At 47.2% G+C, this 17,470-nt stretch overlaps 1 protein-coding gene across 1 annotated transcript in view; it reads right to left on the reverse strand.

The window, feature by feature from the left end:
* Positions 1 to 17,470, reverse strand: part of RGS6 (regulator of G protein signaling 6) — a 456,413-nt gene that overhangs the window by 20,906 nt on the left and 418,037 nt on the right. The window contains exon 18 of the mRNA XM_054567333.1: positions 3,614 to 3,703. Coding sequence (XP_054423308.1) covers positions 3,614 to 3,703 — 90 coding nt within the window. The remainder of the gene's footprint in view (positions 1 to 3,613; positions 3,704 to 17,470) is intronic.

Here is a 17,470-nt window from a genome sequence, read left to right on the forward strand (position 1 = left end):
CAAAAAACGGGAAAAGAGAAGCAGCCAGCGCTGTATGCGAGGGTCAGTGGGAGAGACAGAAAAAACAGGAGCCCGCAGGGAATGGCGCTGCCTTCTTGGAGTAGGGAGGGGAGGGGTGTGTGCTTCTACAGGGGCCGTGAATCATCCTCAGGGCTCAGAGTAGGAGCCAAGGCAGCTCTGCTGGGCCCAGTCCGCACTGGGAGCCGCCTGCTCACGGCTTTCCATGGGCACTGGCCACGGGCAGGAGGCCCTGCAGGCTGTGTCCCTGAGCCCTCAGGCAGCCAGCTGGGGGCCCCAAGTGGGGACATAGAACAGATAGGCTCTCAGGGCCCGCAGGGTGTGTGAGGGATGCTGATGAGATGCCAAGAAGTGGCTGAGGGTTACGACTTGCAGATTTTTTTGCCCAGAATCTGCTGGAAAGTTTCCTAACTCCAGTAACTCACTAATGGCCCTCTAATGGCCTCATTCTTCATCCTTAGAGTAAGCATGGTCTACCCATGTCCTTTGCAAAGGGTCCTGGGCTTCAGAAGGAATGTTCTGGAAAGAAAATGCTCTCTCCGTACCCAAGTGGGTGACCGCTTCCAAGGTTTACTCGTGGCAGACTGCAGGAGGTTGAGGAGGCTTTCTAGGGAACTCTTAGCTGGGAGGCCCCCGACAGGGGCAAGAGGAGGCAAAGCCCTCGAACGCTCCCTAGGGCTAGCTGCTCACTTCTACCAGAGGAGGAGAGGGTGTGATGTGCAACTGACCCTCTTCCCAAGTGTCCCACTTCTTCCAGGGGCTTGGGCAGAGAATTACACCCCCTATACCTGCTAGTTTATCCTAGAGCCCTGTCCCAGGGCTCTTAGCCCAAGACCAAGCAATTTGGAGAGAACACATACTCACAGGGACACACACACACACACACGCACACACACACACACACACACACACACGGCAAATAATGGAAATTAGGAGCTAAAGTAGCAGCCAGGTGTCTGTGGGTGGGCAGGATGTGCTTGGGGAAGGGGGCAGGCAAAGTGTGGCCACCTGTCCATACGGACAGATCAGAGGGCTCCCTTGGCAGTCATGCCCCCTTCCCCTCAGCTGGCTGCCCGAAGGCAGACAGGACATCGCAGAAGGAAAACATAAACTACCCAGTACTGCAGAGCCAAGCTGGTCCCCTTCATTGCACAACGGACCGAAGGATCTACGCTTGGTCCCGAGGACCATGCCAGGTCTCCACTCTGGGGGCGGCAGAGCTCAGCTCCAACACAGCGGGCAGCCCGGGTGGCACGCACTGGGCCGGAGTCGGGCCAGCGCCAGGCCCTGCAGCTAGCGTTCTGTGCCTCTCATTCTTATGCTCTGGCTACTGAGTGGCTTCTTGCAGAGGGGGGCCATCGGCACTGACTCGGTCGGGTTCCTCTGTCTTGCACAGCCCCTCTGAGCTGCCCTGGACAATCACTGTCACTGGTGCTTAGTTGTCCTGGAGGAGCCGTCAAAATCCAGCTCACTTGCTCTTTGGGAACCTGGCACATCAAAGTGACTAAGCTTATCATTGGAGATACTAGCATAGAAGGTGGGCCAGGGAAAAGGATCAGAAGGCTGTGTCTCCAGACCCCTTCAGGGGTCTTTCTCGGCAGAGAAGCGAGGCCCATTCACATCCCCTCTCTCAGCAGGAAGTTGTGACTCCCACATGCCTCTAATGACCTGGACATTTATATCACATGGTAAACCCATCCCTGAAATCAGAAGATGCTCCAGGCCTACCTGAAAGTGCTTGGTTATAAATCCAGCCCACACCTGGAGACTCTCGGGAAGAAATGGGGTGGCGGGAGGCGGGGAGGGGAAGAAGGTTTTGCCACTGTTTTTGGAAACAACTGCTGGCATCTGCGAGGGCTTTCTGTTGCAAGAACATCCCTTAATGTGGGGGTGGGGAGAATAATTCTAGTAAATTTCACTTGTAGCATTTCACAGGGAGGCCATGAGTTCCTTCCTTGTTCAGGCAACCTCCTCTGATGCCCCCTTGAAACCTATGAGGTTTCCTACCCTCTTGCGGGAGGGCCTGTGGAAGCCCTGCCCCTGAGACACCCGCGAGGAGACTGCGTGGCCTCTGGCTTCTCCTGGGTGTGCAGACAGGCCCGGCTTGGTCGGGCTGCTGGAGCCTCCGAACTTCCCCAACTTGTGATCAGTTCAAGGCCTCGAACCATAAGAAATAAGAATCACTTGCTTTGACATTCTCCCATGAGATTTGGGCTAGAGATACCAAAAGTCTCCATAACCTTCCTTGAAAAAAATGGGCATCAGAGGCATTTGTGGGGGTATCAGCTCCCCACAGCAGAGCCCCTCCATCTCCATCCTCTTGCAAGGGAACTGGCAAGAGGACTAGAGTCACGATTTCCCATCAGAGTAGTGACACCCGATGAAAAGCTGGGTTTCTGACCACCTGGGTGTTCCAGAAGCCCTTTACTATTTTTCAGGCTACCAGGGATGCCCTCAGGGCTCCCTAAGGGCAGAGAGCAGACTGTAAATGCTCATCAAGGCTCTGGAGTTACATGGCGCCAACCAGATACGCAGACAGGGCCCTGGCACGTGAGGCGGAAAGCACACAGGGAAAGAAGGGCTGCGTGGCCGAGAGGCAGCCCGACAGAGAGCGTGTGGATGGACAGTCACATGCTCAGGGCCTGGGGATGGAAGGCTGAGAGGGGGAGACAGGATGAAGATGCTTATGTTCCTTGGGTGGCATGGCACGGAAGTTGTGGAATTTGGTGCAAGCAGAGGCACGCTTATCCACACGTGGGCCTCAGATCAGAGCGGAGGAGTGCAGAGGGTTCGCAGGCACACTGGGATCAGGGACCGTCTCTCCTGCCCGCCCCTTCCCAGCCCCAGGCCCCTCCCGGCTCTTCCTTCCCTCTTCCCAGGAACACAGCTGGGTTCATCCCTGCTTCGGTCACCCTTCGACTGCCTGCATGCTGAGGGTCCCTGGGCCCCCAAATCCAGGTGCCAAGGGCTGCTGGGAACCAAGACACAATTCTAAGTAGAGGAGAAGGGAGGAGCTAGGGTGTGGTTACTTCTTAATTGAAAGAAAACACAAACACTGTGTGGTGGGTAAGGGCGAGGAAATGAGTGTCAAGGAGGGAACAATCCCAGTAATGACTTCAGGTGCCCATTGGCCCCCTTGAAACCTAGAAGGTTTTCTATCCAATGAGGGGGCTGCCCCGGTCCTTGCCTCATGTTCATCTCTGGGCTGGTCAGGGAGAGACAATCTGTGGGGCGAGGGCTGGACTTTGTAGTGAGAGGCTCTGTCTGGTTTCCTCAGGGACTCGCTGGTGGCCCTGCTGGCCTGGTAGGAGCACCTGCACTGAGCCACTGTGGCCTTACTATTTGGTGACACTCCCCACTGTGGGCAGAACACGCAGGTGGAGGTAATGAGCACATGGAGACAGGATGCCGCACCAAGGGCTTTGGGGTGGCAACAATCCTAACTGTCTTCCATTGCAGTGGGAGCAGAGAGAGAAGGGAAAGAAGAGAAAGTAAATAAAACCCAAGGGAGGATAGTCTCATTTCACACCAGCAGCAAGCAGCAGGCGAGGATCAACAGTGCTAAGAAAGGCAAGCCTGCCCTTCCCAAAGATACCTTCTTCTTGGCCAGCAGCAAGTCCTGGTAAGCATTCGACCGGAGGAAGCGGGCATAGCTGTCACTCTTCATCAGCTTGTAGATGTGCTCCTGGGGAGGAGGGGACGGAAGATACAAGAGGCAACTGTGAGCTGATGCTAAAATGTAATTGCCACCCAATCAGCCGCTATTTTAGGGAAAAAACAGACAGACTGAGGTATGCTTGTGTGTCCCTAGGAAAACTTGCACCATGTTTTTGTTTTGTTTTGTTTTTGTCCCATTCTGAAATACCAGAAAAAACATATCTTATGTCTTAGAATAAAAGATCTTTGAGTATTGTCCTTGGTGCCAAGTTAGGGTGCAGTATTGCTTAATAAGTAAACCACAGGCAGAGCAATAAGAAGGGATAAACTATTGATGCACCCAACCACTTGAATGAATCTCAGGGAATTAGGACGCGTGAAAAGGCCCCAGAAGGCTATGTACTGTATGATTCCATTGATATAACATTCTTGAAATGACAAGTTATAGAAACAGACAACAGATTAGTGGTTGCCAGAGGTTAGGGATGGGAGAACAGAGGAGAGGGGAGGGAGGTGTGGTTAAAAAGACAATGGGAAGGATTCTTGTGGTGGAATAGCTCTGTATCTTGACACATCTTACACATGTGATTGAGTTGTACCTAACTAAATACACACACATTACATGTGAGTACAAGTAAAATTGGGAAATCTGATAAATTCAGTGGATGTAGCAATGTCGATATCATGGCTATGACGTTGTGCTATAGTTCTGCAGGTGTTACTGTTAGGGGAAACTGGACAAATGGTATATCTCTGCATTATTTCTTTCAACCACATGTGAATCAAGCAGCATCTCAAAATAAAAAGTTTAATTAAAAAACTCAACATGCAACGATACAATTGGGTCAGTTGTGTATGTCAAGGCCACCATCTCGTCCTGGAAGGGTGCCCTTGGAACCAGAGCATGGGGTACGTGGGCAGATACGCTGGGGCTGAGGCTCCCATCCAGGAGGGCAGAGGCTGTGGCACGCTGCCTGCCCTTCTCCTGGGCTCCTAGCGGTATTTGCATCCTGGGCTTAGCAACAAATTTCACCCCTGACTTCCAGTTAATCCCTATTGCCTCCTGGTCCTTTCTGAAAAGATCTGTCCTCACGAAAGGCAGAGAAAGCCTGGTTCATTAAAGGAGGGAATTTGTCTACTGAAAAAGGGTTACTTGTCAGTTGAAATGGAATCTAGCTCTGCTGCACAGGGAAGCCTGGCTGTCCCAAGAGAGGACCTGTGAGAAGGAGGTGGAATTATCAGGCAGAGGCTGGCCTGGTAAGCAAGCGTCTCCCCTGATGCCCTCTCATAGTTCATCCAATGAAATTAAACAAGAGCCCAGGGCTCAGGAGAATGGAGAGCTGGTCAGCGAGGAAACGGTGCTCAGCTGAGCGCTGGACTGGTCATGAAGGACCTCTTCCTCGGCTACTCTTCCCAGGGGAGGGGTGGGAGGCACATTTTAGAGATACCTGCCCAAACTGCTAGCACATCCCAGGGAAGCTGGGGCATGACAAGGGCTTATCAAGATCCTCTCCCTCTTCACAGCAAAAGAAAGGGAAAGCCGAAAGCAAGAAAGCCCTTGGCCACATGTGAATTCCGCTCCACCCATCTTCAGTTGGACCATAAGTGGACCTATTTTGGCATCAGCTTCATTCTTCCTCATATTTACAAAAGCAGGGTGCAACCCTACGAATGGGAATGAGCTCACTGCAAGGAGCCAAGCGAAATTAAATAGTGGCTTGGATCTGAGCCTACTTTGATAATCCAGATGTGTTCTGATTTAATACATTTAGTGAGAACATGCCTCACCAAGTGTTTTTCTGCAAATTTCAGACAAAAATCCAGCCCACTCCAGTTTTAAGTTCCTCGAGGGAACAATATGTTTTTATCTCATATATGCATAGCATCCAACCCAGGGTCAAATGTTAGTGGAACTTACATTGTTTCTTGGTTCACTGAAACGCGCGTTTGAATTTAAGGTTCAGCAAGTTTGCAGGCTTGATGCTTGTTTTGGTTTACAGCTGGATCGATTCCTGCTCTCTGTATCGGGAAGGGGAGTGGAGGTCACACTCGGCTCCCAGCAAGTCCAATGACAGCATCCCTTTTGGCTCATCCTTGATGGTCTCAGAGCCCAGACTAAGGGATCATGGTCTTTGTTTGCATTTTTTTTGTTGTGTTAAATGGTCCTAACGTTGAAATCTTAGGCACAAATGTTAACCCGAGTAAAAATGACTCACCGTCTCCTTAGTCGTGCCCCAGGCATCACTTCTGTCTGGCCAACATAGCCAGGTGGCTCTGGAACCATCTGGAGAGGCCTGTCAGTCATGCCTGGACCTTCTCTAAATCCCTGTCCAAGGCGACAGGTCCCTGCTTCTTGTTCTGACTTCTCAGAGGAGTCTTAACTTCCCAGGTGAGTCTCACAAAATGCCCCCTTACCCCAAGAGGAGTAAGGAGGCCCCTCCTAGTCCAACCTTGCTGGACTCGGCAAAGGATCGCACCCCTCGTCCAGTCAGTTCCTCCAGGCTCATCATGGGCAGGAAAAGCCTAGCCCATTAAAAGAAAGAATGTATCAATTAAAAACAGAGCAGGCTAAAACAGATGCCTAAACGTTTAATCATAAAAATATTCAGCAATTATTTATAGAGCACCTACTAGGTGCCAGGCACTGTGTCAGGCATTGATTACAGCCTGAAAAGACAGATAAGGTCCCTGCTGTTGTGAAGCTTAGACTCTATTGGGCAAGACTGATGCTTACAGATCATTGACTACTACTGTTAAAGTTGTCTCAGGCCCTCGTCACTGGGTAATTTTGTTTTGCTCCTTGCAGTGGGCCCGTTCCCACTAGTAGAGTTGCACCTTGCTTTTGTAAATATGGAGGGATATTGGAGCTAAGGGCTACAAAGAAGTGCAAGTAGAGAGTGTTGTGGATGGGTGTGAATGGGTGTAAATGGGGGGACCTACCCTGCCAGAGGTGGGGAATTGCTGTCTATCAGCCAGGAGGGTCCTCATCAAGGAAGGAAGATCTTAGCAGATGGAAATGGAAATTGAGGGTGGGACCGTACAGTCGTGCTGCTGTTTAGTTTGGTCACCCAGGGCGAAGAGGACAGTCCAGGGGCAGGGAGGGAGGAGCAGCAGACAATGGCGGTCTACTCCCTGGGAAGGGGGCGATGTGGGCCAGAGGAGCAGTTTGGGCACCACCCTCCCCAGGTCACATGGCCACCTTCAAAGCCAGAACCAAGGTGGCGATGGTGCGGGAAGAAAGCAGGGACTGGGAACTGAGCTGTTGAAGGCGGGTCGCACAATGTGATCTTCCTCTGCCAACCCTGTTGCTAGCCCTTGGCGATCATTAGGACAGGCTCAAGTTACGTGGCGAGGGAACAACCAAGCAAAGCAACCAGAGCAGATGCAAGGCATGGTCCCGGAAAAACAGGGTCCAGAAACCTCTGCAGGTCTCCTGTGCCCCCTGCAGGGCTGTGACTTCAGGCCCCTCGCGGCTGGGCCTTCCTTTCCCACAGTCTACAGACCCATGGCTCCTCCACCCTCCTTTCCTCCCCCAGGCAAAGAAGTGGAGCCTTTGATGTACCCAGTTATGGAACTCTGTTCCTTCCTTCTGGCCAGCTTTGTCTTGGAAACACAAAGACAGTAAATGGGGTGGGTGAATGGAGCTCTGAGGTTTTTCTGGGAATGAGAATTAAGATAGGACTCAGGGTCTTTGGCCAGTACCCAAATGCAATGAGTTTATCACTGCCAGGGACAGCAAGTGTACAAAGCTCTTGGCAGTGACCTCTATTGATTTATGGGGGGTTCTGGTTTGTTTCCCCTGCTCTGCAGACAACCAGTCTTAAAGGGGAATGTATATCCAGCATCTACAAAGAGCAAGAGAGGCACTGGCCCCTCCAAGGGAATTCCCGAGGGGCTTGCGAAAAAGAAGTTTGCTCTTTGCTTTTTTTTTTTTTTCTTGTCTTGTTTCTTTTCTTTCTTTTTCTTTTTTTCCTGGTTGTATCTTTCTCCCTCCCTCTTTTTCTTCCTCTCTGTCCTTCTTTTATTCTTTCCCCTCTCTCCCTCTCGCCTTCTCTTCCTCCCTCCTTCCTTCGCTTCCCTTTTCTCCCTCTTTCTCCCTCTCTCATCCTAAAAAAAGAGATATGAACAAGCACACTACCAGGATCCACATTTGTGTTCCTGACACGGGGGAGGCACCCACTCCAGGGTGAGGAAGGTTCTCCACAGGTTGAGAAACTGATGCGCTAAGGCTCTAAGTCATACTGACCTTCTCAACCACATTTCTCAGAAGGGAGTCTCTTGTCCCACCTCATTCAGCTCCTTGGGCCTGGAGAGGGAGCTTGGATTGCCTGGGAGGCTAAAGTGGAAGCAAACACAGCTGGAATTGGTAGGGTCCATGACACATGTGGGTGCCGGAAGGAGTGAGCAGTGCGAGCTCTCTCAGAAGCCCACCTGCCACAAATCGATGCTTTGCTGGGATGATCCTCCTTTGGAAGTCTCCTCTATTTTCAGAAAAAAACACAGTGATGCTCACAAGCATTGGGAAGGTAATCAGACAAATGCGTGAGGCCTTGGGCCCCGGGCTTGCTGGAGCAGCTGAACTACTTAAAAATGCCCTTATGTCTCCTCTCTGCTGTGGGCTCCTAAAGCAGCTAGGATCTCATTTCCCAGCTTTAGACCATCCTCTGGGATGGAGACCTCTCAGCTGGAGCACTACATGGCTGCCAAGAATCCCTCTTGTGATTTCAAGTGTCCTTTTCTTTTTATGGGTGTATGTGCCTTGTCTCTGCCCTCCATCCCTGAGCTTCCTGGAACAGCATGCAGATTTTGGGAACTATCGGGGTCCCATAGAGTCCCTTGGAGGAAGACAAGGCTGTAGGGCAGAATGGGATGTTGCTGTGGGGGGTGTGAAAGGGGAACTGGGCTGGAAGCCCAAAGCTTGGGTTCAGGTCTTGACTCCACCCTTTTCCAGCCCTATCACACAAATTCAACGAGGAAATATAATGGAAGCACTACAGAAATTACGTCCATGCAAGGTAGAAATCATCGCTGGCCTTCATGGTGTGGCTATCCTTGCCAGAGATGGCAAGCAGGTAAGACCACAGTCCGAAGGGTCCTGGGGGAGGAGGAAAGGCAAGCAGAGTCCAGCTATATTATTTTAGTTGCTGTTGTTGTTTGCTCTGAATCAGTGCTTAGGTTTAAACAAACCCATTTTACAAATGAGGATACAAAAACTCTAAAAGGTTAAGTGACTTGCTCTAGGGCAGAGCCAGAATGTGAATCCAGAACTGTATGGCCCCAAGTTCACGCTCTTCCCTTGCAGCATGGTGCTTTCCACTGTCCTTGAGTTGGGGTTTGAGGGGAGTTAATGTCGTAGGGCTGAGCCAAAGCCCTCGATGTGTGGTCAGCAGAAACCTTAAGAGCCCTGTCCCGGGTCCTAACCTGAGTCATCCTAGTGGTAGATGCAGCCACTGCTCACCATGTGCTACCAGCGTTGTCGGTGATGGCAACAGAGAGGTCACCTAGGGTGACACAGGCTTTGGTTTCTCACCTCACAGGTGGTGTACAACTTGTATTTCATACCAGAAGGAAGGCCCTACCTAGTAAACCTCTGAGGGTTCCCTGGGGCCCTTGGGAAGTCAAAAGCAGCAAGTCTATATCAAAGAAAGTAGCCTAGAAGATCCCTGAGTCTCACCTTTCAAGAGACTCTTGAATATCTTCCACCAAAGGTCTTTAGACCTTAGGCATGGTTAGCTGAGGCCTAGGGAAATGAACTTTTTTTTCAACGTGGGCCCTGCAGGAGGACAGACGGAGGGACTGCACAGTGGTTAAGACTTGATGTGGATCTTGAGTCAGTGTCTGCTTAATAAACACAAAAGAGGCAATAGAAAAGATACCACATGCTATGTGGACATGCATTTGAGTCAAAGATAGTAGGGGCTTGTCCTCATGGATGCAGCTTTGGATGGCAAACCTAGGATCATGTGGATCTTAAGTGAGAAGCCCCCATTTGGATTTCTTTGTCCTTCTAAGCAGGACATGGTGGCATCTTTCCATGTACTGTGGTATTCTAGTCGTAAGAGAGTGTAACAGTGAATTAGCATTTGCCTCTGACCAAAGGGCATAGCATATTGATGCTGTTCAACCTCTACCCTTAGAGAAGGGTCGCTTCAAAGACAGCTTTGCACATTGCCTTTTACCTACCCAAATACTAGGGCCATTAACTTAGGTGTTTTTCATTCCCTTTTCAAGGCCAAGGGGCTTGGTGCAAGAAATTCTATACTCTGAAGGCTCGATGAGGACATTGTGGAATTTAGTTCTCAGTGCCTTCTCTCCAGGAACTACCAGTTTGTGTGGCAATAAACAGAACCCAACCACAAACAACTGATTTGTTCTTTTCAAAATGCATCCCCCCTTCTGTGGATCATCTTCCCTAAATAAAACCACCCACCGGGTAAAATGAGTAACTTTTGGAGCAAGCAGAGCCGGGGCATTCCGTATTAAAATATGTCTGGCATGGGAAGTCTACCAGGAAATGCCCTCCAATCAAGGATTAATATCAGGAAACTTGGTGCAGTCTTGTGATACCGGCACACAATGCTACCACCTCCACCACTGGGGCAAAGATGAACAGCTGTCACCAGGCTAGAAGGCCTCAACTTCTGGGTAAATGAGGGTGAACATAAACATGTGCTCCACTGGGCTCTGGTATTTAAACAATGCAAATGTTAGAAGCCTTGTATTCCTTAATCGAGTTGTTTTTAAACCTTTAAGTTTAGGTGATAATAAAACCATTGGACTAAAGGCTTCTTTTTTGCTCCAGGTGGGTATAGACTTGAGAGTATATTTTTCAGCTCTTGTGTTATCCTGACCTCATTTTGGTCTCAAGGTTACTTTTTGATCATTCCACACACACATGATGGCCAAGTAGAGATTTGATAACTTAGATTGAGGTCTGCTTAAGGGAAGGGGTCCTCCTATGGATCTGTGTATTCCCAGAGTTTAGAACATCTGGACCTTATGGGTATTCCAAATTTTACTGAATTGGCATACTGTAGAAATTTAATTTAACCAGTATTTATTGATCACCTACTGAATGTTCTCCTTAAGGTTGTTTGGTAAGATTTTTCAAAGTGAAAATCCAAGGGAGAAATCGTTCCTTCCCCACTTTCAATGATAGGTAGAGCTGAGAGTGTTATAATTCTGAGCTGAGTTGTCAAGGAAGTATTTTTTTTAAAAGCCTAGCCACGTGCCAAGCATTATTTTAGTGTTGTAGGGACTTATGAAAGGAAAAGAAGACCAAATGCCTACTTCCCTCAAAGAATTTTTATATCTAGAGGTCCTGGAGGCTCACACACTGCAGATACAGGGTGGGGTGGGGCATCCCAACAGCTACTGTAGGTCAGGAAAATAATGGAGCTTGGATAGCTAGGAAGTCCACCTGAGAACCTGCAGGGAACAAAGCCAACAGGCTGGGTCAGTCCACCCCATTCAACTGTCAATCAATTTGATGAACAGATTTCCAATCCAATCCAATCTCAATGAAGTGTTTTCTTAGGCTTGTTTTGTTTTGTTTGTAAAGAATGATGTGCTCTTAGACAGGCTCTGCCTAGTGGCAAAAAGCCATTGGGGCCTTCTATTTCCTTTGCAATTTCCCTCAGTATAGAACTTTATAGCCCACAGGTCAAGGCCTCCCAACTTGAATGACAGAAGGGATGTTCATGAAATGGATAGAGGGGGAGACAGATGGACTGAATGGATCTAGTGACACAGTCCTTGCGACATCCTTGGATATTCTAAGACTTTTAAAATTAAGCATGGTGGCCGCGGCACCGGCCATCTTCTCCCTCCTGCAGCTGGTGGAGGCTCTGGAAAGAGGTGAATGCCCTGCAAGGAAGCCGTAGGTTCCCAGTGCCTCCTGTGGCTTCAGTCTGTCCTCCAAAACCCGCCAGCAACACTTTAGGCCACATGCCCCAAGATTCAGCTGTCTCTTGGCTCCGGCTCTCTCTGCCCACCACGATCTGACTCACCCTCTCCTAGCTCAAAGCCTTCAAAGCTTTGCTACGATCTTCAGGGTGAAACAGTTCATATTCCTTAGGATGATGACACTCCAGGCCTCAAAGACTTGGCTTCTATATAATTTTCTGCATTTCCTCCTCCCTACCCCACAAGAATGCCTTTCAAGAGCAGGTGTCTTCTTGGGAGAATTCTTTTTTGATCCAGCTTTGAATTATGAGATCTCAGGGAATACTAAAGCCATTAAGTTTTGTGAGTACACATGCCCACATATCTAGCACTTTTACTTATTCAAAGAATTTTCAGGGCTATTAGCTCATCTGATTTCTCAAAGGCCCTTAGAAGGTTGAAGAAATGACATCATCCCCATTTTACAGATGAGGAAATGAAGGTACAAAGGGGAAGATCCTTCCCTGAGACCACATAGCCAGTGGGTGGCAATGCATATCCTCTGATGTCCCACAGTTCAGAATAGAGATTTCAATTCCTAGCATAAAGAACTGAGTCTTTAAAAAAAAAATCATGGCCCATTTTTCTTTTTTTTTTCCCCCCTCACAAGACTAAATCTATGAAATTGGAACAACACAGCAAACAGCTGAGGGCTATGGTCACAGCCCACAGACCTTTATGGAAGATTTGGTCTTGGCCCAAATTTTCAGAAAAGCCAAATGGATCAGCAAAACACAAATGAAAATGCTGGGCTCGTGCTGACAGGGTAGCCTGTGCAATATTTCCACAGGAAGCAAACACAGGCAATTAACTTTGCTATAACAATGCATGCAGTCATATAAAACAAATCCTCACACAGAGCCTGGACCCCAACCCCAGTCTCCATTTCAAATGAACCCATAAATCTGGCTGGGCCTTCCTCTGGCTACTGAACCCTAATAACAGAGCACATGCCCACACTTCATCAGCATTCTGACCTCTTCGGGGGGCCTCGGAGAACCAGTGTGACCAGCTGAGGAAGCCACCCAGAGCTCCTGATCTGAGGTCTGGTAGGGCCTTAGGTGTCACCATTCCCATTTTGCAGATGGGCAAACTGAGAAGAGCAAGCTGGAAGGGCTTAGATGTACACGCCTAGACAAAGTGTATGGCAGAAACACCACCCGAGCCTGCTCCTCGGCCCTCCTCTGGGGACCAGAGTTTCTCCAGCTCTTGGCGTAACTGCCAAGCCCTCACACTAACTGTCCAGGGGCAGTGTGAGTTGGGACATCTGGGGGCAAGTCCTGGTTGGTCAGGGGTTGCTAAGGATTTTTAACCTCCTTTCCCTATCTGGAAACCTCTCAATCACAGCTGTGTAGCTGGTGCAAGTGGCAATGCTGGCCAGGAAGGGGAAGGCGGTGGGGGTATCATGGGACTGGCTGACGTCTCCTAGGTCCACTCCATACCTCTCAACCCTTTGCAGGTTGGTGTGTTGCTGTTACCACACCAGGACGAGGTCTCCTGTAATACACTCTCCCATGTAAACTGAAGACTAAAGACTCCCAACCCTTTATTTTTGACATTTCTGGATTTCTTGAAGAGTTTCAATGATTTTCACATAGAGGGGTCTTCAACCAAGGCTTGCTGCTCAAATCCAGCCCAGTGGCTATTTCTTTAAGTCCCGCCAGCTAAGAACAATTTTTCCATGTTTAAATGGCTGAAAAGAATCCAAAGAAGAGTAATATTTCATGAAAAATTATATAAAATCGAACTGTGTCCATAAGTAAATTTTTTTTGGAACACAGCCATGCTCACTCACTTATATTATTTACATTGTTATGTTGTTACCGTGCAGCTGCTTTTATAAGGCAGAATTGAGTAGTAGTGACATAGACCACATCAGCCAGAAAGGCTAAAATGTAAACTACCTGGCCCTTTACAGAAAAAGTTTAGTTTTTAACCAACGCCCTTGGTTCAGTATAAAAGGCAGGCTATAAAACCACCCTCTTCGCATAATCACCGTATACACTTAAACCGAGAAAGAAAATACACTAACATAGAGGTATCTCTGAGTGCTAAGGTTACATGCAATTATTTGATATTTTTTTTCACCAAACATGCTAAACATGAGTATAAAAAATATTAACAACATTAAGAAAATGAAATAGTAAGTATTTGCCCTAGTCTACTGTGGGTCAGGCACTTTTAGTGGTTGACATGGTTCACTTCGCCTAATCCCCTTTCTGCCCCCTCTGCATAAGTATCTCTGTTCTATAGATGAGGAAAGGAAGACTCAGGGAGTTAAGCAATTTGCCCAGGGTCACACCACTAGTTAGAAGCACTTTGTACATTTATGGTGGAAATACACAAATTGAAAACAGAAACTGGTTTAGGACGAGCATTTTGTTTGAATTCATAGGAGAACAACCTTAACAGGTAATAAGGAACTTAGAGATGCTTAGGGTATCCTCAAGAATAAGATATAATGTATGTATTTGGAAGTACCTGAAAAATGGCAGAGCACTATACCAATGAAAGCTGTGTATTCAGAAACTTGTCAAGGCACAACCTGCCAGCTTCCCAGGATTGCCCATCAAATCCTTCTTGAATTAGAAACAGCATAAATGTCCAGAAGAGAGGATTGATGAAAATATGGTCATTCCACACAATGGAAGCTATGCAGCAATTAAATAATTGGGCGAGAATCACATTGTTGTTGCTGGTGTTGGCAGGATGATCTTGAGACTGCTCTGTGGAAATGCAGGATAAAGCTAATGAGCAATTACGTAAGGTCCTAATGCTGTCGGTCATGGCATCATTGAGAACTAGGATTATCTGCATGGAGAAAGGAGGTACAGATGTAAGAAAGAAGAGATTAAATAAAATCCTCTGGAGTTTTCAATTTGAATAGAAAGTATAAGTCTGAACACGGGATGTGTTTTCACCACAAAGAACAAGCATGTATTTCCCACCTCTGTCCGCTGAAGAGGCTCAGAGGTGATGACCAACTCAGAAACAATGAGCATCCCTAAGTGCCCAGATTATGGTCTCTAAAAACCATTTTCCTCTAGGAGAAACCAAGAGTCTTGGAGGAACGGCTGATTCCAGGTTTGGGGCAGTCCTGGAATATGTTTTCTTCCTTGTTTTTTGGATGACATCAGACTACTAGGGTCATGTGAGAAGGAGCCAAATGGCCAGAGATGGCATGATTCAACCATCAATAAATATAAACAAAATGGGTCAAAACACATCGACTATGTTTAAAGCTATGAGTTTAAAAAGATACTAAAAACAAAACAAAAAAATCCTAATTAGCCTCCATTGGACAATGATAGTAAACCGCTTATTATTTTGAAACTGGAAAATAAAAGGAAACAGTCAAACATTTCTCCTATTTTTCTATCTTACTAGGTAACCAAATAATAGAGACATTTGAATATTTATATTTCAGCTAATAAAAGAAGAATGATAGGATCGGAACACCATCATTTTATAACTCCCAATTAGCTAGAGAATATAAGCAATAAACACTGGTGGCTGCTAATACCACAAATAAGAGAGGCCACTGGACTTTATGATTTCCTCACAAAGAATACAATCTAACCTCAGAGGTAGTGTTGCACACAAAAATCAAATGTAAATATGATTAAATACCTAAATCAAACTACCAATTTATAGGAAATATAGATGGTTGAAGAACATGTTAAATAGCACCACAGGTCTACTACAATCAGGAAAATCCAGACTGTGGTAATCCCTACGGGTCAAAGAATCCAATTTCTTCATCAAGTAAATTGCAAGGTGCCAGGGAGAGGAGGAGGGGAATGTAAAAGAAATCTGTGGATGAAGAGGCACTTACAAGACATGTCAATCTACTGGAATGCATGACCCTTATTTGGATTCTGATGTTAAGTAAGGGTTAAAAACACAGATTTATAGAACTATTAGAAATTCAAACACTTGTCTGACATTTGATGATATTAAAAGATTATTGCTAGTTTGTTAAGATATGCTAATGGTATTGTGGTAATGAAATGAAAGGATTAGTTTCTTTTTTGAGATACATACCTAAGTATTTACAGAACAAATTATATAATGTTTTGGTTTATATATATGTGAAAATACACACACATACACACACACACACACATATTTAAATTTGTTTTACAATAACCGAGTGGCAGGTGAAAAAGCAAGGGGGACACAGACAGAACGAGGTCAGTCTTGCACTGATGATTGCTGAGGCTGGAAGAGGGTCTATAAAGCCTTGTTGCTCTACTCTTTCCACGTTCCAACATTTACACCTTTCATAATAAAACGTTAAAATAAATCCTTCCCATTGTCATGCTCAGAGAACTAACACCAGGCTTAGTGGATCACGGTTCCGACCAGTATCCCTTTCCCAACGTTTCAGGAATAATGAAGAGTTGGGCTTTGTGCTTTAGGCCATTCATCTATGGAGTTTCTCCACGCCCCTCCTTCCTAGAATACGTGCTCAGGAGCATATTCACATACACATATAAAAATCTACCAGCAACAAAAGATTTCTCATGACAAATATTTGGCTTTGAAGCTGAAAAGGGTATGAGGGACTGGTGATTTCGTGCAGACACTGAATTCCCCTCGTATAGGATTCAATGGAGTTCATGGCCGGGGTGAAAGGAAAGACAGTTAGTGTTGAGGTTGGTAGGTGTGTACATCCTGAAGTTCTAAGCAAATGACAAGGCCATTCTGGATGACAAGGGACACAGGTTGTGTTTCCATGCTATTATTTACATTGGTGTCTCTGAGTTTCCTAAATTAGATAATATAGTAGTCCCCCCAACCCCCGCCCCGCCACCCTCATGGTGGGAAGTAGGAGATACATTCCAGGACCCCTAGTGGATGCCTGAAACCACAGAAAGAGCAAACCCTAGTCAACTTCTTCAGCTCTGTTGGAAATACAGCAGCAGCTTCATCATCCGCAGGTGCGGCCTCTCAAGTAGTTTTTATATTTTTCAGTCTGAACCTATTGCTGAATTTGTGTGAGCATCCCTCACTTGCAGCAAATGGCTTGGTGTCACTTCTTTTGGGGGATCCCTAGCTGAAGTCTTTTACAGACTCATACTTTCTGGTGCCACACGTTGCCATCAATTGGGACACGTTTTCTGTTCATGTCTTCAACCCATACATGTAATGCCTTTTCCATCTTAACTAAGCACTTATCATGCACTGTGGCTGTAACTTTTGCAGCTCGAGGTGCGACAGCAAAATGAGCGTGAATTTCTTTTTCCTTCTCCGCAATTTCACGGATAGAAGATTAGTTCTTACTGTAGATCTTAGCAACCTCAGCATACAACGTTTTCTTTTTCCTTAATAAGCAGAGAACTTTACCTTTTTCCTTAAAGGAGGCACCTCGTGGCTTCCTTTTGGCAGAGCTCAATTGCCAACATCACCACTCTTGCCCTTTGGGGCCATTATTAAGTAAAATAAGGGTGACTTGAACAAAAGCACCGGGATACCATGACAGCCTATCTGATAACCGAGGACTGCTCCTAAGTGACTAATGAATGGGGAGTAGCTACGGCATGGATGCACTGAACAAAGGGATGAGTCACATCCTGGCTTGGGGGGGGCTGCGAAATGGCGTGAGATTCATCATGCTACTTATTAGAACAGTGCACAATTTAAAACCTGGGAATTGTTGCCCTGACTGGTGTGGCTCAATGGGTTAGGCATCGCCCTGCAAACAGAAAGGTCACCAGTTCGATTCCTGGTCAGGACACATGCCTGGGTTGCAGGCCAGGTCCCTGGTTGGGGATGTGTGAGAGGCAACCAATAGATGTCTCTCTCTCTCTCTCTCTCTCTCACATCAGTGTTTCTCTCTCTCTTTCTC

Source organism: Pteronotus mesoamericanus, unplaced genomic scaffold, assembly GCF_021234165.1.
Source record: "Pteronotus mesoamericanus isolate MK-2021 breed Mesoamerican mustached bat unplaced genomic scaffold, CSHL_Meso_final contig_182, whole genome shotgun sequence".
NCBI lineage: Eukaryota > Metazoa > Chordata > Mammalia > Chiroptera > Mormoopidae > Pteronotus > Pteronotus mesoamericanus.